The following is a 15,965-nucleotide window of genomic DNA, read 5'->3' on the forward strand; positions in this document are numbered from 1 at the left end:
GAAGAGGCAGCAGGCCAGGGTGGCCTGTGGGACTTGAAGGGCAAGCAGAGCTGAGGATGTCTCAGAGGTGGTGGGGAACAGGCTCACCCAGGCAGAGGAAATAAGCGCAGGTACAGTGGAATGAGCGGAGAGGCAGGAGAGACAGGAGGCAGAGGGAAACCAGGTTGTCGGCTAAGCGGGTCCATCACTGCCAACCAGCAGGTGTGAAGTCAGGGGGGCTCTGGCCCCTGGTGGCCCCGGGCAGAAACATGTATAGAGCACATGTGGAAAGAAGGCTGGGGTGTGGAGCAGCATGTTAAGGCGTAATCTGGCATCCCACATGGGCGCCGGTTCGAGTCCCAGCTGCTCCACTTCTGACCCAGCTCCCTGCTAATGCGCCTGGGAGGGCAGTGGAAGATGGCCCAAGCGCTTGGGCCCCTGCACCCACGTGAGAGACCTGGATGTAGCTTCTGGTTTTGGCCTGGCCTGGCCCATGCCAGTTGTGGTCATTTGGGGAGAGAACCAGTGATTGAGGGATCTCTCTCCCTCTCTCTCTCTCTCTTTCTCTGTCTCTCCCTCTCTTTCTATAATTCTGCCTTTCAAGCAACTAAATTTAAAAAAAAATGGAAATGAAAGGTAACCTTCGGAAGGAAGAATTGGCAGGCCTCGCTGGGCGGATGCAGTGGTGAGTGAAATGGCCACGGAGGCTAAGGAAAAACTGAGCTGGAAACGAGTCCCAGCTTTGGAGGCGGAGGGAGACACGCTGCTCGGAACGGAAAGTAAAGGAGCCAAACACATTGCTGGTGTGGAGTGGAGGGCACGGATGCGGCTTCTCTCCGTGTGGCCTCGGCCTAGCAGCCCACTCAGCTGCTCTCTCAGCATGCTGTCTCCTTCGGAATAATCGAATTGGCTTGGGTTGGCGAGAGCCGAAGGAGGCGACGCGGGAACAGGCAGGCAGACCTCCAGGGAGCACAGTGAACCTGACGGGAGAGCCGATGGACATCAAAGAGGGGAGAAGGCATGGAGGCCTTGAGCAGGGTGGAGGCCTCGGGGTAGAGCCGGGTAACCCCATGAGAACGGCCGGCCCCCTCCGTGTTCTCTCTCTCTAGTAGCAGGGACCTGGAGACAGCGCATCTGGGCCGCAGGTCTGCTCCCTGTCCTCTCAGCTTGCTTTCTCAGCTTTGCCTTAATCCTCTGAGACACCTCATAGCTTGCCAACACCTCCTTTTGTTCTCAGTAACTGGAGTCCATTTCCACTGCAGGCAATGAGAGCACTCCAACTGCTTGGCCACTTGTCTTGCCAGGATTCAGGTTGGGCCAAGCACTGGTTTGCATCCCACAACCGGAAGTGAGTGTCTCATACCCTGTGAGCGTCATCTTTCTGTTCGGAAGGCTCCTTCTAGGGGGTGTCATTCTGATTTCAAAGAAAACAACTCCACCACAGCCAACGATCACGGGAAGTGGCCATCTGATACCCTGGTGCCTTATCGTTCCCCCAACCTGCCGATTTACTGAAAGAGGTACCATGGATCCTTCTGCACTGCACTATATTTTACAAGGGGACTTTGAAAAATTCACAGGAAAATGGGAAGAAAAGTATGAGTTTCTTTTGGTGCAAAAAAAATAATTGAAGTCCATGCCTAGTCTTTTCATAATACACATTTTCTTCATATTATGAAAAATTTTGTACCAAAATAAGTTCATACCATTAGTTCCATATTTCCATTACATTTTTTTAAAAGATTTTATTTATTTATTTGACAGTCAGAGTTACAGACAGTGAGAGAGACAGAGAGAAAGGTCTTCCTTCCATTGGTTCACTCCCCAAATGGCTGCAATGGCCAGAGCTCCGCTGATCCGAAGGCAGGAGCCAGGTGCTTCTCCTGGTCTCCCATGCAAGTGCAGGGGCCCAACCACTTGGGCCATCCTCCACTGCCCTCCCAGGCCACAGCAGAAAGCTGGACTGGAAGAGGAGCGACCAGGACTAGAACTGGTGTCATATGGGATACCGGCGCCACAGGCAGAGGATTAACCCAGTGTGCCATTGCACTGGCCCCATCCATTACATTTTTGAGATACCCTTGTATTTTAAATGTTGTAGCCCTTCCTACACCATGCATTTCCCCAGCTCTGAATTCCCTTCCAATGTTAGATTCTCTTCAAGAGTATCTGGATCTCTCTTCTCTTTCTGGTCCCAGGAGCTTCAGCAGCTACGGGTTACGCTACAGATATGGCCAAGTCCAAGACCCACACCACACATAACCATTCCTGAAAAGGGCACAGAAAAGGCATCAAGAAACCACGATCGCAAAGATACAAATCGCTGAGCGGGGGTGGCCCCAAGTTCTTAAGGAACATGTGTTTTGCCAAGAAACACAACAAGAAGGGCCTGAAGAGGAGGCAGGCCAGCAACACCAATGCCATGAGTGCACGTGTTGAAGCCAGCAAGGCCCTTGTCAAGCCTAAGGAAGTTAAACCCATGATCTGGAAGGATGTCAGCTGCAAGCTTGATCAACTTGCCTACATCGCCCACCCCAAGCTTGGAAATCGTGCCCATGACCGCATTGCCAGGGGTCTTAGGCTGTCCTGGCCAAAGGCCAAGGCAAAGGAAAGCCAACACTGAGCCTCAAATCAACGGCAAGGCCAAGGCTCAAATCAAGGCCCAGGCCCAGACTGAAGCCAAGCCTAAAGCCTGGGCCGAAACCAAGAAGGCCCAGGTGTAAACTAAGCCCAAGGCTCAGGCCCAAACCAAGGCCCAGTCCAAGGCCCAGGCTGAGGCTGCCCCTGTAGCCCCAGTTCTGACTCGGGCTCTTCCTAAAGGTGCCCAGCCCCATGCTAAGGCTCCCTAGTAACAGCCTTTGCCTTCCAATGCAAGGACAGAAGGCCTGGTGTGACCCCTGGGCTGCTGTCTGCATGGGGCTGGTGTCTTCCTGGGCTCTTTGTACAAATAAACCTGAAACAGGATCAAAAAAAAAGAGTATCTGGAAGTATTCCTCATCAGCTTTTTCCCCTGTGTTCCTACCCGATGTCTACTTTCTGTAGGTGACCACTTTACCACTTTAAAACAAAACGAAACTAAGAACTGCAATGCCTTCAGCATCACCCCTCAGGCCCCGGAGGCTCAGCATCACGCAGATGCAGGAGAGACAGAGGAAAATGCTGGCTTCGGAAGTTTGGGCTTTCCCTGGCTAGTGGAGATATATGTCTTTAACCTACCCTAAAACAAACACCCCCTCGAAGCAATAGTGTTACTTGACATTTTATGCAGCACTTTTCATCTTCAAAGTAATATGTAGACATTAAAGAGTAAGCTGTCCGGGTCTTTGCAAATAAGAGTAAATGCATGGTGCTGGGTGCAAGTCTGTCTTGTTGCTCAGACCTAAACAATGGGCCCTGCTTATAAACCGTGGCTGAACAAGATGACTTCCTCATTAGACCAAAAAAAAAAATAGGTGATGGTAATAGGCAGGAGGAAGAATGGACAAAGTTAGGCAGAAGAAAAAGGAAAGACCCACAATTTATCCTGTGCATAGTATGCGTCTGAGATGACAGTTGGGAGAAAAAAACACCCTGGGGCTTTGGCCTGGGCTAGCTCCATTTGTCCTGCTTTATGACTGCAACTAGAAGTTTCCGCAGAGATTAAGTCATTCCCAGCCACCCCTGAAGCTGTGGCCAGGCGTCTTTTGACGATTCTGCCTTTGGACTCCTGACAGCCACACTTCGTTATTCCAAGTTCCCTCCTCACCTGAAGCCCCAGAGCAAACCGGTCTCAACAAAACAGTTCAAGTGCGGGTGTGCACACACTCTGCCTTGCTCCCTGCTCCCCCACCCACCCTGCTTCCTACCTGGGGCTAGGGAAGTCCGAGATGAGTCCACCCAGTCTATCTGGCCTCTGGTGAGGGCCCTTGGCTGCATGAGGACCTGACAGATGGTGCCACAGCAGAGTGCAGGTGAAAGTGAGTGCGCAGTGAGACAGGAAGCTGGAGGGAGGTTCAGGGCTCAGACTTGTTCTTCTTTTTAAGATTTTTTTAAAAAAATGCGACAGAGAGAGAGGGAGACAGAGAGTCACAGAGAGCAAGATCATCTCCCACCACTGGTTTACTCTGCAAATGGCCAGGGCCAAAGCCAGGAGCCTAAAACTCTCTTTGGGTCTCTGATATGGGTGGCAGGGGCCCAAGTACTCAGGCCACCTTCCTCTGCCTTCCCAGGTGCATTAGTAGGGAGCTGGATTGGAAGCAGAACAGCCAGGACTCGAACTGGTGCTCTGAAATGGAATGCTGGCATCAAGAGAAGTGGCTGCACTCACTGTGCCACAACCCAGCCCCCCACCCCCGGGGCTTGCTCATTTTATAATGACCCATTCTCATGAGAACACACTCATCGCACAAGCCGAGCCTTAATCCATTCTGAGGATGATGCCCCAGTGACCTAATCATCTCCCACTCTACCCCTACCTCCCAACGGTCACCCTGGGGACCAAGCTTCCAGCGCAGGGAACAGCAGGGCACAACTACATGTTGGTTTTTTTAAGGTTTTATTTTCTTTACTTGAAAGGTAGAGTAAGAGATAGAGTAAGAGAGGAAGAGATAGCAAGAGAGATCTTCTGTCTGCTGGTTCACTCCCCAAAGGGCCACAATGGCCAGGGCTGGGCCAAGCCAAAGCCAGGAGCCAGGAGCTTCTTCTGGGCCTCCCACATGGGTGCAGGGGCCCAAGGACTTGGGCTATCCTCCGCTGCTCTCCCAGGCCATAGCAGGGAGCTGGGTTGGAAATGGAGCAGCCGGGACATGAACTGGTGACCATAAGGGATGCCAGCGTCACAGGCTGTGCTTAACCTGTTGAATCACAACCACAGCCCTGACAAACTATCTCTTAACCACAGTAGCTGTAAGACTGTTGGGGGAAATATCGCATGAGTCTTTGGATGCCCACTTGTGAGGTCTGACCTTCAATTTACAAGAACCAGGGAACCAGTGGCCAGCATCGTGGCATAGCGGGAAAAGCTTCTGGCGCTCCCACTGGCCGAGGCTCCCGTTCTCAGCTATTCCAGCAAACACTGGCCCGGGTCTTTCATTAAGGGATTGCTGCAGGTATAATTCAAGTTTCTTCCAGCTAACTTGAGGCAAAGGAGAGCGCCCTGGCGGGCCTGACCTCATCAGCTGGAGAGCTCTAAAAGCACAGCTGAGGCTTTCCTGAGTGAGAAGAAACTGCACCTGCACAGCAGGGCCAGCCCACGCCCTCTGGAGGTCCAGCCTACTGGTGGTCTTCCTGTTCTGCCTGACACAGAACTGAGGCTTCCTTAGCCTGCTCTCTGCTTGCATCCGTTGCTCCCTTTTAATAAACCTCTTGTTACAAATACGCCAGTGTACAAGGAGATTGTATGTATATCCATACATGTGGATATGCAAACATGACACATTGGGCTGCTCCTCTGGTTGAATTCTCATACGTGGCTTGCGTTACTGTATGAGAGCTGGCAAGCCGTCTTCTGAAGGGATGTGCTGTTGTTGGAAACTGTAGTTAATAGCAAAGCTGGGTCCTTTACTTCTCAGAAGCACATTATATGCCAGGGAGTGCTCTATCCTGGGACCGGTGCTGTGGTGTAGTAGTTTAAAGTTGCCACCTGCATATTAGCATCCCATATGGCAGCCTGTTCAAGTCTCAGCTCTCCACTTCCGATCCAGCTCCCTGCTAATGCACCTGGGAAAAACAGCAGAAGATGGCTCAGTGCTTGGGTCCCTGTACCTATGTGGGAGACATAGAAGAAGCTCCTGGCTTCAGCCTCACCCAGCCCTGGCCATTGCAGTCATTTGGGGTGTGAACCAGTGGATGGAAGACACTCTCTCTCTCTCTCTCTCTCTCACTGCCTTTCAAATAAATAAAATAAATCTTAGGAAAAAAAAAAAGCCACCTCCTGCAATGTCAGGATCCCATGAGTGTCAGTTTGAGTCCCAACTGTTCAGTTTCTAATCCAGCTTCCTGCTAATATACCTGGGAAAGCAGCAGAAGATGGCCCAAGAGCTTGGGCCCCTGCACCCACATGGGAGACCTGGATGAAGCTCCTGGCACTGGACTGGCCCAGTCCTGGCTGTTGCAGCCATTTGGGAAGTGAACCAGGGGATGGAAGATTTCTCTCTCTCTCTGTAATCTCTCTTATTTGCCACAGCTTTAACCCACGGGTTCTTAATCTGACATCAGTGATTCCTAAAGTGGTAGGTAAGTAACACTGTTCCAAGGAAAGCCTAGAACTTTCCCCACATTCTCAAAGAAACCCATTTCTCCTCAAAATAGCAAAAACTGCTGAAGCTGATTTTGAAGCCACCACATTGTTTTTCCGTCTCAATAATCAATGGCACACACATCATGAATGGGTAGTTTGTCCTCCAGCTGTGCCACCGTGGACTGTGGCCACTCCTGTTATGAATCCCTTTGGCCAAGGATCATTGTTTCAAAATACCTCATGTCCTTTAAATACTTGCCCTTGCCCCAATCTCCTTGGACACACCATTGCTGCTATTACAAAATAAAGGCCATTATTCTTTGGAGAATCTCTTATTTAGGTTGAAAATTACTACCATAATATATAAGGACAATTTTTATCTTAGCTTTTTTAAAAAAAATTATTTTATTTATCTGAAAAGCACAATGACAGAGAGAGTGAGAGAAACTTCCATCTCTTGGTCCACTCCCCAAATGGCTGCAAGAGCCAGGGCCAAGCCAGGCTGAAGCCAGGAGCCTGCAATTCCATCCAGGTCTCCCACATGAGTGGCGAGGCCCAAGCACTTAGACCATCTTCTGCTGCTTTCCCAGGCCATTAGCAGGAGCTGGATCAGAAGTGGAGCAGCTGGGACTCAAAACTGTGTTCATATGGGATGCCGACGTCAACTTAACTCACGGTGCCATGACACAGGCATGAGTTCTACCTTGAATTTCTTGCCTGTATTCCATTCAGGGGTGGAAACCTTTTTGTTCTGCCGAGAGCCCTTTAGATATTTCTAACATCACTCATGGGCCATGCAAGGTTATCAACTTAAACATTAGCCTGCTATACATTTACTGAGTATTGAGTCCTGTCTGCGGTTACCTTGGCAGGGCTAAATGACTTCATGAGCCTTAAACAGTCTGGGCTAGATGTTCCCCACCTTACTGAGCACAAAGTTGTCTCCTGGTTTTCTCTCCCTCTGTGCCATGCCTTTCAATCTTCTACTAGTCACCCAACTTCTCACTGTTGGAGCTCCCCGCCCCCAGGAACAGCTGTGAGTCTTCTCTCTCTAGGTCATCTCAGCTTTTCCAATGATCTTACGTGCTAACACATGCTAACTCTCCCATTTTTAATTTCTAGGCCAAACTGCCTTTTTGAACTTTTTTTCAACTTATCGCCTGCCATCTTCGTTTGGACACGTCAGTGGAATCTCAAATTCCTAAATGGCTCTGCTTTCACTCTTTCCCATTGTTTCATCACCTTCCACCCAGTACTTCAAATCAGAAGCCTCAGTATGAGCTCTGGTTCCTCCTCTCCCTTTGTGCCCTAGGTCTTAGTCTGTTTCTGACTCTCTAACTGAATACCGGAGACCACGTCATTTACAAAGGAAAAGGGTTTATCTGGAGCCATGGTTCTGAAGGCTGGGAAGCTCAAGACAGGGTGGGTGCACCTGCTAAGGGCCTCATGCTGTCTTAAGATGGAGGCAAAACAGAAGGGTGGGCAGGAGCATGCAGAAGGTGGGGAGGGGATAGAGGAGCCGCCTGCTGAGTGACAGCCTGCTCTGCACAGGAACTGATTGATCATTCCTGTGAGAACTAACCCAGCCTTGTGAGCAGGACATTAACACACACACACACACACACAGAGCCCATCCCAGCCCCACATCCAACAAACTGTATCCAAACCACAGCATCCTCTATCTCCTCCTCCTCCCTCTCAACTGGACCTGCACTGCTTCCCCCTCATTTATCCCAACACTCACCAGGGTAATGAAAGCCACCCTCCTCCTCCTCCTCCCCCTAATCCATCTCTCTGCCTTCCAGAGATCAGGATGAGTGACACTTCAAAAACATTAACTCAGAGGATGCCTCTCCTTGGCTCCCACCTCACTGCGAATGAAATCTCAACATCCGAGCCTGGGCAAAGCAAAGGCCCTGGCGTGCCGGGCCCCGCCCCCTCTCCCACCACCCACAGTAATCTCTGAGCCGCTGCAGGTCTGCCTGAGGACCGTCAGGTCGGTGTGTGCCCTGGCGGAGTACTAGCCTCTCTTCACAGGCTGGTGTCTCCACTTGTCTCAGCCTCTCTCCGGCCTCCGCAATCCCTCTTCGCTTCAGAGCAGATGTCTGCACCCAGCCCCCTCTTCCGTGCCCTGTTGATTGCAATTTCTATCTATTCATTCTCTTGTTTACCATTATTTATAACTCCACAGTGAGGTCCATGAAGGCAAGAACATTCAGGGAGGACACAAGGCCCCTCTCACAGTCCTGAGCCCAATAAATATTTGCTGAGTGGATGAGTCACAGCAGCAGCACACAGACCTCCACGTCCCACCTCTGTCAGTCTTCCAGTCTCCATGGAAGTGCTGATTTCTAGTCTGGTTTTCTTTGATTAAAAATGAGACACAGCTGAATGCATTCATTGGTCCAGCCACTAGTGGAAGACCCATTGCCCCAGCTGGTAACACAGTGCTTCCAACTCTTTTTTTTTTTTTTTTTAAAGAATTATTTTATTTATTTGAAAGACAAGAGTTAGAGAGAGGCAGAGCTAGAGAGAGAAAGTCTTCCATTCCACTGGTTCACTCTCCAAATGGCAGCAACGGCCAGAGCCAAGCTGATCCGAAGCCAGAAGCCAAGAGCCTCTTTTGGGCCTCCGACGTGGGTACAGGGGCCCAAGGACTTGAGCCATCTTCTACTGTTTTCTCAGGCCATGGCAGAGAGTTGGGTCAGAAGTGGTGCAGCTGGGACTCGAACTGGCACCCATATGGGATGCCAGCGCTGCAGGTTGGGGCTTTAACCCGCTGTACCACAGCGCCGGCCCCTTCCAGCTCTTTCTATGGTCACCTTTCTGTTCCCACATCTCACATACCTATTCCTCCAGCCTCTGCTGAATGTGAATACAGAATCTCCCTAAATGGTGGCTGAGTGGTGTGTTCATCACTGATTATTTTTCTTACCATACAGACACTGTTTTCCATGTGGCAAGACAACATGTAACTAAAACAGTAATGCTTACTTTACAGGAATTCTGTCTTTCAAATGTCTAAACATGGCTAAGCCACCTCTGCAGGTCAGCCTGGTTAACATAAACATGGAACTGCCTCATTCTCTCATTCTTTTTTTTTTTTTTTTTTTTTTTTGACAGGCAGAGTGGACAGTGAGAGAGACAGAGAGAAAGGTCTTCCTTCCGTTGGTTCACCCTCCAATGGCCGCCGCGGCCAGCACGCTGTGGCCGGCGTACCGCGCTGATCCGATGGCAGGAGCCAGGTGCTTCTCCTGGTCTCCCATGGGGTGCAGGGCCCAAGCACCTGGGCCATCCTCCACTGCACTCCCTGGCCACAGCAGAGAGCTGGCCTGGAAGAGGGGCAACCAGGACAGAATCCGGCGCCCCGACCGGGACTAGAACCTGGTGTGCTGGCGCCGCAAGGCGGAGGATTAGCCTAGTGAGCCGCGGCGCCGGCCTCTCATTCTTTCAAAGACAGCTTAGATCTTCACTTAGCTTCTCGGTATTTAATTCCTCGGCGTCTCCCCTACACATAAATGCATGTAGTGAGTTCATGTTTATATTCATGTAAAAAGAACTTCTTTTTGTAAAAGATGGATGAAACTGGAAGCCATTGTACTGAGTGAAATAAGCCAGTTCCCAAAAGACAAATTCCATATTTTTCCCAGAGCTGTGGTAACTAACAGAGTGCAAAAAATGTCACGTACATGAGCAGAGTTGACATTTTGAGATTTGATTACTGTTACAGCCCTGGTTTCTACAGCTGAGGAACAGTATTTTTTGGTTTTTCTTCTTACTACTTGTTACATTCTTTACTTAGTAGAGGGTTAAGCTCATGATTATAAAATAAACTGAAAGTATGTCATTGTAAAAATTAAAAGAATGAGAAAGGGAGGAGGAGGGAGGGTGGGAGCTTGGGGAGCGGGAGGGCCGGGTGGGAAGTCTCACTGTGCCCCGGAGTCTGTATAAATGAAACACATGAAATCTGTTCACCTTATATGAATAAAGACAATTATTTTAAAACAAAGAAACACATATGAATCTAAACATGGTGCCGGAGGGCAGGGTATTCCTTAGAAAGCATTTTATTATCAGAACAGGACGTCTGCTATGTTTTAGGTCTATTTATTATGCTGTTTTTACAAGTAGCAAAGCCCTTCCATTTGCCCCGGGTGAACAGCCCTGAAATATAAAAAGCCCCTAATTACAGACAGCCTCCCGCCCCCGCCCCGCCTCTGGGCGACCGGGAGGCTGCAGCCCAGGAGCGCCTCCTGGAGGTGGCGGTGGCTTCCTGGCGAACCTGGTCTTGAACTCCGGCACTCTCGTCACTCATCCTCTTGCTGGTTTCTTTTCTGTCAGGAAACAAGAGCACACTGAGGCCACACGTTCTAACTGGGACACGAGCTCGAGTTCCACCAAGAGGGCTTTCCTGTCACCCAGTGTCATGCTCTAGAAGCCTTGGAAAAGGCTGTGGCTGAAGATGATCACGTGAGGACAGACCTTAATTCATGCACTAAACCAGTTCATCATCTGGCCTCCTGAGCAAAGGACCTGAGGCATTTGAATGTCTTCTTCATATAAACACTCCCACCCAGAAAGGCAAATGCTCCCCTCCCCCTCCCGGGGCAACCCCAGCACAGGTCTGATCTTTGTGGCGCCCCAGAACAATACACAGACTTGCCTCAAAGTTACAGGTATTGTGAGAATTGTTCAAAAACCACAAACATTATAAAAGAAAAAAAAGTCTGTCATTCTAATCAATGAATTCTTTCTTCAGGTCACATTGCGTATTTCATTTTAAAATGACCTAACTCGGTGCTTCTGTTCCTTAAATTCACAGTCAGACCAAAAGCTACCTAGGTGGTGGGAGGGCTAAAATGCAACACTAAAATTTAGCTAAAGGGGAAACCGACGTGACACACTTAGACTTTACCAGCTTCAGGAAATCTATCAGCTTGTGAGCGTCTTCCCCCGTGGAGAGGTCCACGAAGTCCTTGGGCAGCCGGTAGCTCAGGTAAGGGCTGGGCTGCACGGTGACCTCACTGTCGGTGCAACGGAAAGCGGGGCAGTCCTTCACACAGAGAAAAGCAAAGGCTTGGCTCAGGTCCACTAGTATTTCTTTCTTTCTTCCTTAAGATTGATTTATTAGAAAGGCAGCGAGAGAGCGAGAGAGCGAGAGAGCGACAGAGCGAGAGAGAGAGAGAGAGAGATCTGCGGCTGCGGCTGCGGCTTTCCCAGGCACGTTAGTGGGGAGCTGGACTGGAAGTGAAGCAGCCAGGGCTGGAAGCAGCACTCCAATATGGGCTGCTGGCATCTCTTAACCTGCGGTGTCAAAATGCTGGCCCCTACCAGCATTTCCTGAACTAAAAAGGATCCTGGGGCCGGCGCCGTGGCTCAATAGGCTAATCCTCCACCTTGCGGCGCCGGCACACCGGGTTCTAGTCCCGGTTGGGGCGCCGGATTCTGTCCCGGTTGCCCCTCTTCCAGGCCAGCTCTCTGCTATGGCCAGGGAGTGCAGTGGAGGATGGCCCAGGTGCTTGGGCCCTGCACCCCATGGGAGACCAGGAAAAGCACCTGGCTCCTGGCTCCTGCCAGGATCAGCGCAGTGCGCCGGCTGCAGCGGCGGCCATTGGAGGGTGAACCAGCGGCAAAAGGAAGACCTTTCTCTCTGTCTCTCTCTCTCACTGTCCACTCTGCCTGTCAAAAAAAAAAAAAAAAAAAAAAAAAAAAAAAGGATCCTGGGGTAACAAATTCATGTTCTTTTCTGTACTAGATAAGGAAGAAAAGAAGATTCTAAAGTCAAAGAATGGGGCCAGCACTGTGGTGCAGCAGGTTAACGTCCTGGACTGAGGCACTGACATCCCATATGGGCGCCAGTTCGAGGCCTGGCTGCTCCATTTCCGATCCAGCTCTCTGCTATGGCCTGGGAAAACAGCAGAAGATAGCCCAAAAAACTGGGCCCCTGCACCCATATAGGAGACCAGAGGAAGCTCCTGGCTCCTGGCTTCGGATTGGCGTAGTTCTGGCCATTGCAGCCATCTGGGGAGTGAACCAGCAGATGGAAGACCTCTCTCTCTTTCTCTGTCTCTCCTCTCTGTGTAGCTCTGACTTTCAAATAAATAAATCTTTGAAAAAAAAAAATTCAAAGAAGCCACGAAGATTAAAAAAATAATTCTATACGTTCACTGGAAAGTCAACACGTATCTGAAAGCACAGTGCTGCTGGCGGGCTCGTCGATCCCTAAGTGCAGCCAAACGTGCAGCCAGCGTGTGCTGCAAACGAGCTCGTATCTCTGCAGCCCGAGTGGGCCCGGGGGCTTAGGCCAGTCACCTCTGGCCTAAGACAGGCTAGAATGTTTTATGCATACAGGTACACAGCTGGGCAGTACTGCCGTAGAGGGCAAAGGAGTGCTCTGCATTCCATAGCATTTCTGTACTTCTCTTATTTGTGTATCTCTCTCATTCCCTAAATAAAACTGCAAATTCAAGTATCCCTTTTCAAATAACTTTTTCAAAATTCAAGAGCCAGAGAGGGGAAAAAAGAGAGAGAGTGAGAGACAGACACAAAGGAGAGAGATCGAGTTCCCATCCACTGGTTCGCTCCCCAAATGCCTACAGCAGTTGATGAATAGACCAGGACAAAGCTGGAAGCTGCATTCATTCTGGGTCTCTCATGTGGGTGGCAGGGACCCAAGTACTCAACATCACTGCTGCCGCCCAGGGTTTGCATTAGTAGGAAGCTGGAGTCAAGAGCCAGAGGTGGGTATTAGAAGGTACCCCAATATGGGTTGCAGGCATCTTACCCAACATCTCGATGGCTAGGCCAAACACCCACCCTTCAAGTATCATATTGAATGAGCCTTCCACATTCTTTAATGCACCTTCTGAGTCTACTTACTAGTATACTAGTAAATATATGTGAAAAGTCACATACTATTTACATGTTGGTTTGTGCCAAAAAGGACTCTGGGGGCGGGGCCTGGACCTCCTGACTGGCAGATATCAAGGCAATGCCCGGCTGGATGGTGCCCAGCGAAAGAACTCAGGGCAGGAACTTAAATGGATGAGTGTGTGGAGCTCTAGAAACCAGGCTGCCTCTTACTACAGACAGATCAATCATGGGGTCCAACAGTTGAGAAATATTTACTCTGTGCAGGACTGTGTTCCAGGCAGAGGAGGTAAACTGATAAACAAGACGTGGAGACACACAGTAAGCGAGCAAACAGATTACAAGGTCATTTCAGACAGCACAACGTGCTACAGAAAGGAAGACAGTGGGCAATAGCCCAAGAGGAGAGCAACGGGGACTGCGTTAGAGGGGCGGGCAGGCGAGGCCTTGCACGCGAGGGGCTGTGTGGGCTGAGAGCGCCCCGGGGTGATGAAGGCAGCCTTCAGAGGGCCTGGGAGAGGAACAGGCCCCGCAGGCAGGAGGACCATCCAGTACACAAAGGACTTAGGAAAGGTGGAGCTGGGCCAGCCTCTGTGGCCTGGGCACGGGAAGACAGGCAGCAGGTGACCCTGGGGAAGAGGCAGGGTCCAGTTCATGCTTGCCTTCTGTCATCCCCACCCTCCAGTTCTTAGAAGAAACGAGGGACTTGGAGTTGAATACTGCACCGTTTCTATCCCTTAATTGAGCCTCTTCCGTGTATAAAAAACGCCTGGGCTGAGTAATTTACATTCCCCCTGCTGATTTCTCAGACTTGATGGCTCACCACCATCAGGTGTCAGAGGGACAAAATGCCTTCCTCCATTAAACTGACAAATGCACCCATGCCTGACACTGTGCTAAGCGCTGCAGATGTCCTGAGAACAAGAGACACTTTCCCTCTTCTCCAAAACATCCAGTCTCCCGCAGGACATGAACAAGCAACAGGCAGCCGTAACACAGGACGGCAAGCATGAACAAGCGCCTAAGAGGGTAAATACGGGTGTGACACAGCGCCCAGGACAGAGCAGTGACCCGAAGAGACAGTGCAGGGATGGCAGGGCAATAGAAAGGTGCTTGCAGAGCAGACAGGAAGGGACCCAGGAGCAGGAGCCCAGGGAAGAAGTGGTACAACAGGAAGGGAGCCGTGTGTTCACGTGCTCTCCCAGAGGCGCAGGTCACGGCATATCCCCGTGTCTAAAGTGCAAGGGCACGGTTAGTGAGATCAAAGGGTTCCTTCGTATCTCCTTTACGTCTCTTACCTGCTCCTGGGCATCTCCTTCACTAAAATCACCTCTCAGGTTTGTTTCAGAGATGAGTTCTTCCCAGGTGAACAGCAGTGAGTCTGTGACTTCTCCGAATGGATTAAAGTCAATTAGCCACACCTTCCCCTGCAGCACAGAGAGGAAAAAGCATGAAACACAGTCCACACTGTGACTTATGAGAAAGACGATCTTAAAATCTTATCACTTATTTCAAGACAGTTCCTCCGGGTCCCCTCTGAGAAGGGGCTAGATCAGACAGGTGGCGTTACAGGGAATGTCACCTGGGTAGGCAGTGAGAGGGGACTGGGAAGGAAATGATCCGGCAAAGACAGATAACTCAGCTCCCGCCCCAAGCCACATTCAAATCCTAGGTTACAAAACCCAAGCACAAAAAGGAAGATCTCACAAGACCGCGCCCTGGCTGCGGTGGGACTCCGCGCCACCTGCAGGGGTCCTGCCAGGCACAGCCTACGTAGGCAGGCGCCGGCAGCTCAGCCAGCCATCTCACTCTGCTGAAAGGCTGTGGCAAAGGGCAGCGTTTTGGTATCTTTTAACATATGGAACGAAGTACGCAAGTGCTCAATTTTCTTTAAGTCGTAACACAATATTTGTTTACATTAATGTTAACATAATAGTTGCTGTATTAATAGCAAATGAAAGAGAGATTTTTAAAAAAATCCAACTTTGGAAAGAACTTTCTAGCTTCCTCTAGTCTGAGAGCACAGGTAGGCAATGTGGTAGCCACTGGCCTCAGGGAGAGGACGCTGAGCAGGTGGGACCATGCTTAGATACGGTCAGGCGCCAGCCCCGTGCAGCCGGGTGCACAGCCCTGCCTAGAGATGCGAGCCTGCCCGCTGGATGACAAAGGCCTGGGTGACACGTGGCAGGTACAATGCCGGCTGTTTTTATATTTTATATTCGCTCCTCTTGTTTTTTCTCACTAAGACATTCATCTCTGTATGGTTTTGCTGTTAACAATAAATTACTCTTCTTCATAAACATGCAACTCGCACGTCTTGCTCGTGTGTATGTGTCTGTGTGTGTGTGTGTGTGTGTAACATGAGGACCAGGGCTGCGGGGCCAGTACTGCATTTAGCACTGTTTCGCACCTGGCTTAAGAACATTTCAGGAAAGAGGAGACATCTTATTAGGACTTGCTTCACACATCCTCTGGGAAGCATCTTCAGAACTAGTACAAGAAGCTCCTGCCATCTGCCACGTGGGAGAAATCGGCAGCCTTTCCTGCCGCTTGTGTTCCTCCCTCACATCAATCTGGCACCCACTTCTGCCTTCTTGGGCCATGGGAAATAATGGCCAGCAATCAGCTTCTTAGCATAATGCCAGCCTTGTATTGGGGGACTATTATTAAAATGACTTTGCGGCGGGTGCCATGGCTCACTTGGCTAATCCTCCGCCTGTGGCGCCGGCACCCTGAGTTCTAGTCCCAGTTGGGGCGCCGGGTACTAGTCCCAGTTGCTCCTCTTCCAGTCCAGCTCTCTGCTGTGGCCTGGGAAGGCAGTGGAGGATGGCCCAAGTGCTTGGGTCCCTGTACCCACATGGGAGACCGGGAGGAAGCACCTGGCTCCTGGCTTCGGATA

At 50.5% G+C, this 15,965-nt stretch overlaps 1 protein-coding gene across 8 annotated transcripts in view; it reads right to left on the reverse strand.

The window, feature by feature from the left end:
- Positions 1–10,247: 10,247 nt before the first annotated feature.
- CDC123 (cell division cycle 123) overlaps positions 10,248–15,965 on the reverse strand; it is a 74,596-nt gene continuing 68,878 nt past the window's right edge. For 5 of the 8 annotated variants that reach the window (XM_070055717.1, XM_070055715.1, XM_070055716.1 and 2 more), the window contains 3 exons: positions 14,365–14,493; positions 11,101–11,249; positions 10,248–10,530 (listed from right to left, as the gene is read on the reverse strand). In XM_070055717.1, the coding sequence (XP_069911818.1) occupies positions 10,383–10,530; positions 11,101–11,249; positions 14,365–14,493 (426 nt within the window). In that variant the 3' untranslated portion in view covers positions 10,248–10,382. The remainder of the gene's footprint in view (positions 10,531–11,100; positions 11,250–14,364; positions 14,494–15,965) is intronic. The other 3 variants (XM_070055718.1, XM_070055720.1, XM_002717547.5) reach the window with 1 other exon arrangement.

The sequence above is a fragment of the Oryctolagus cuniculus genome, chromosome 13 (genome assembly GCF_964237555.1).
Source record: "Oryctolagus cuniculus chromosome 13, mOryCun1.1, whole genome shotgun sequence".
NCBI classification, from domain to species: domain Eukaryota; kingdom Metazoa; phylum Chordata; class Mammalia; order Lagomorpha; family Leporidae; genus Oryctolagus; species Oryctolagus cuniculus.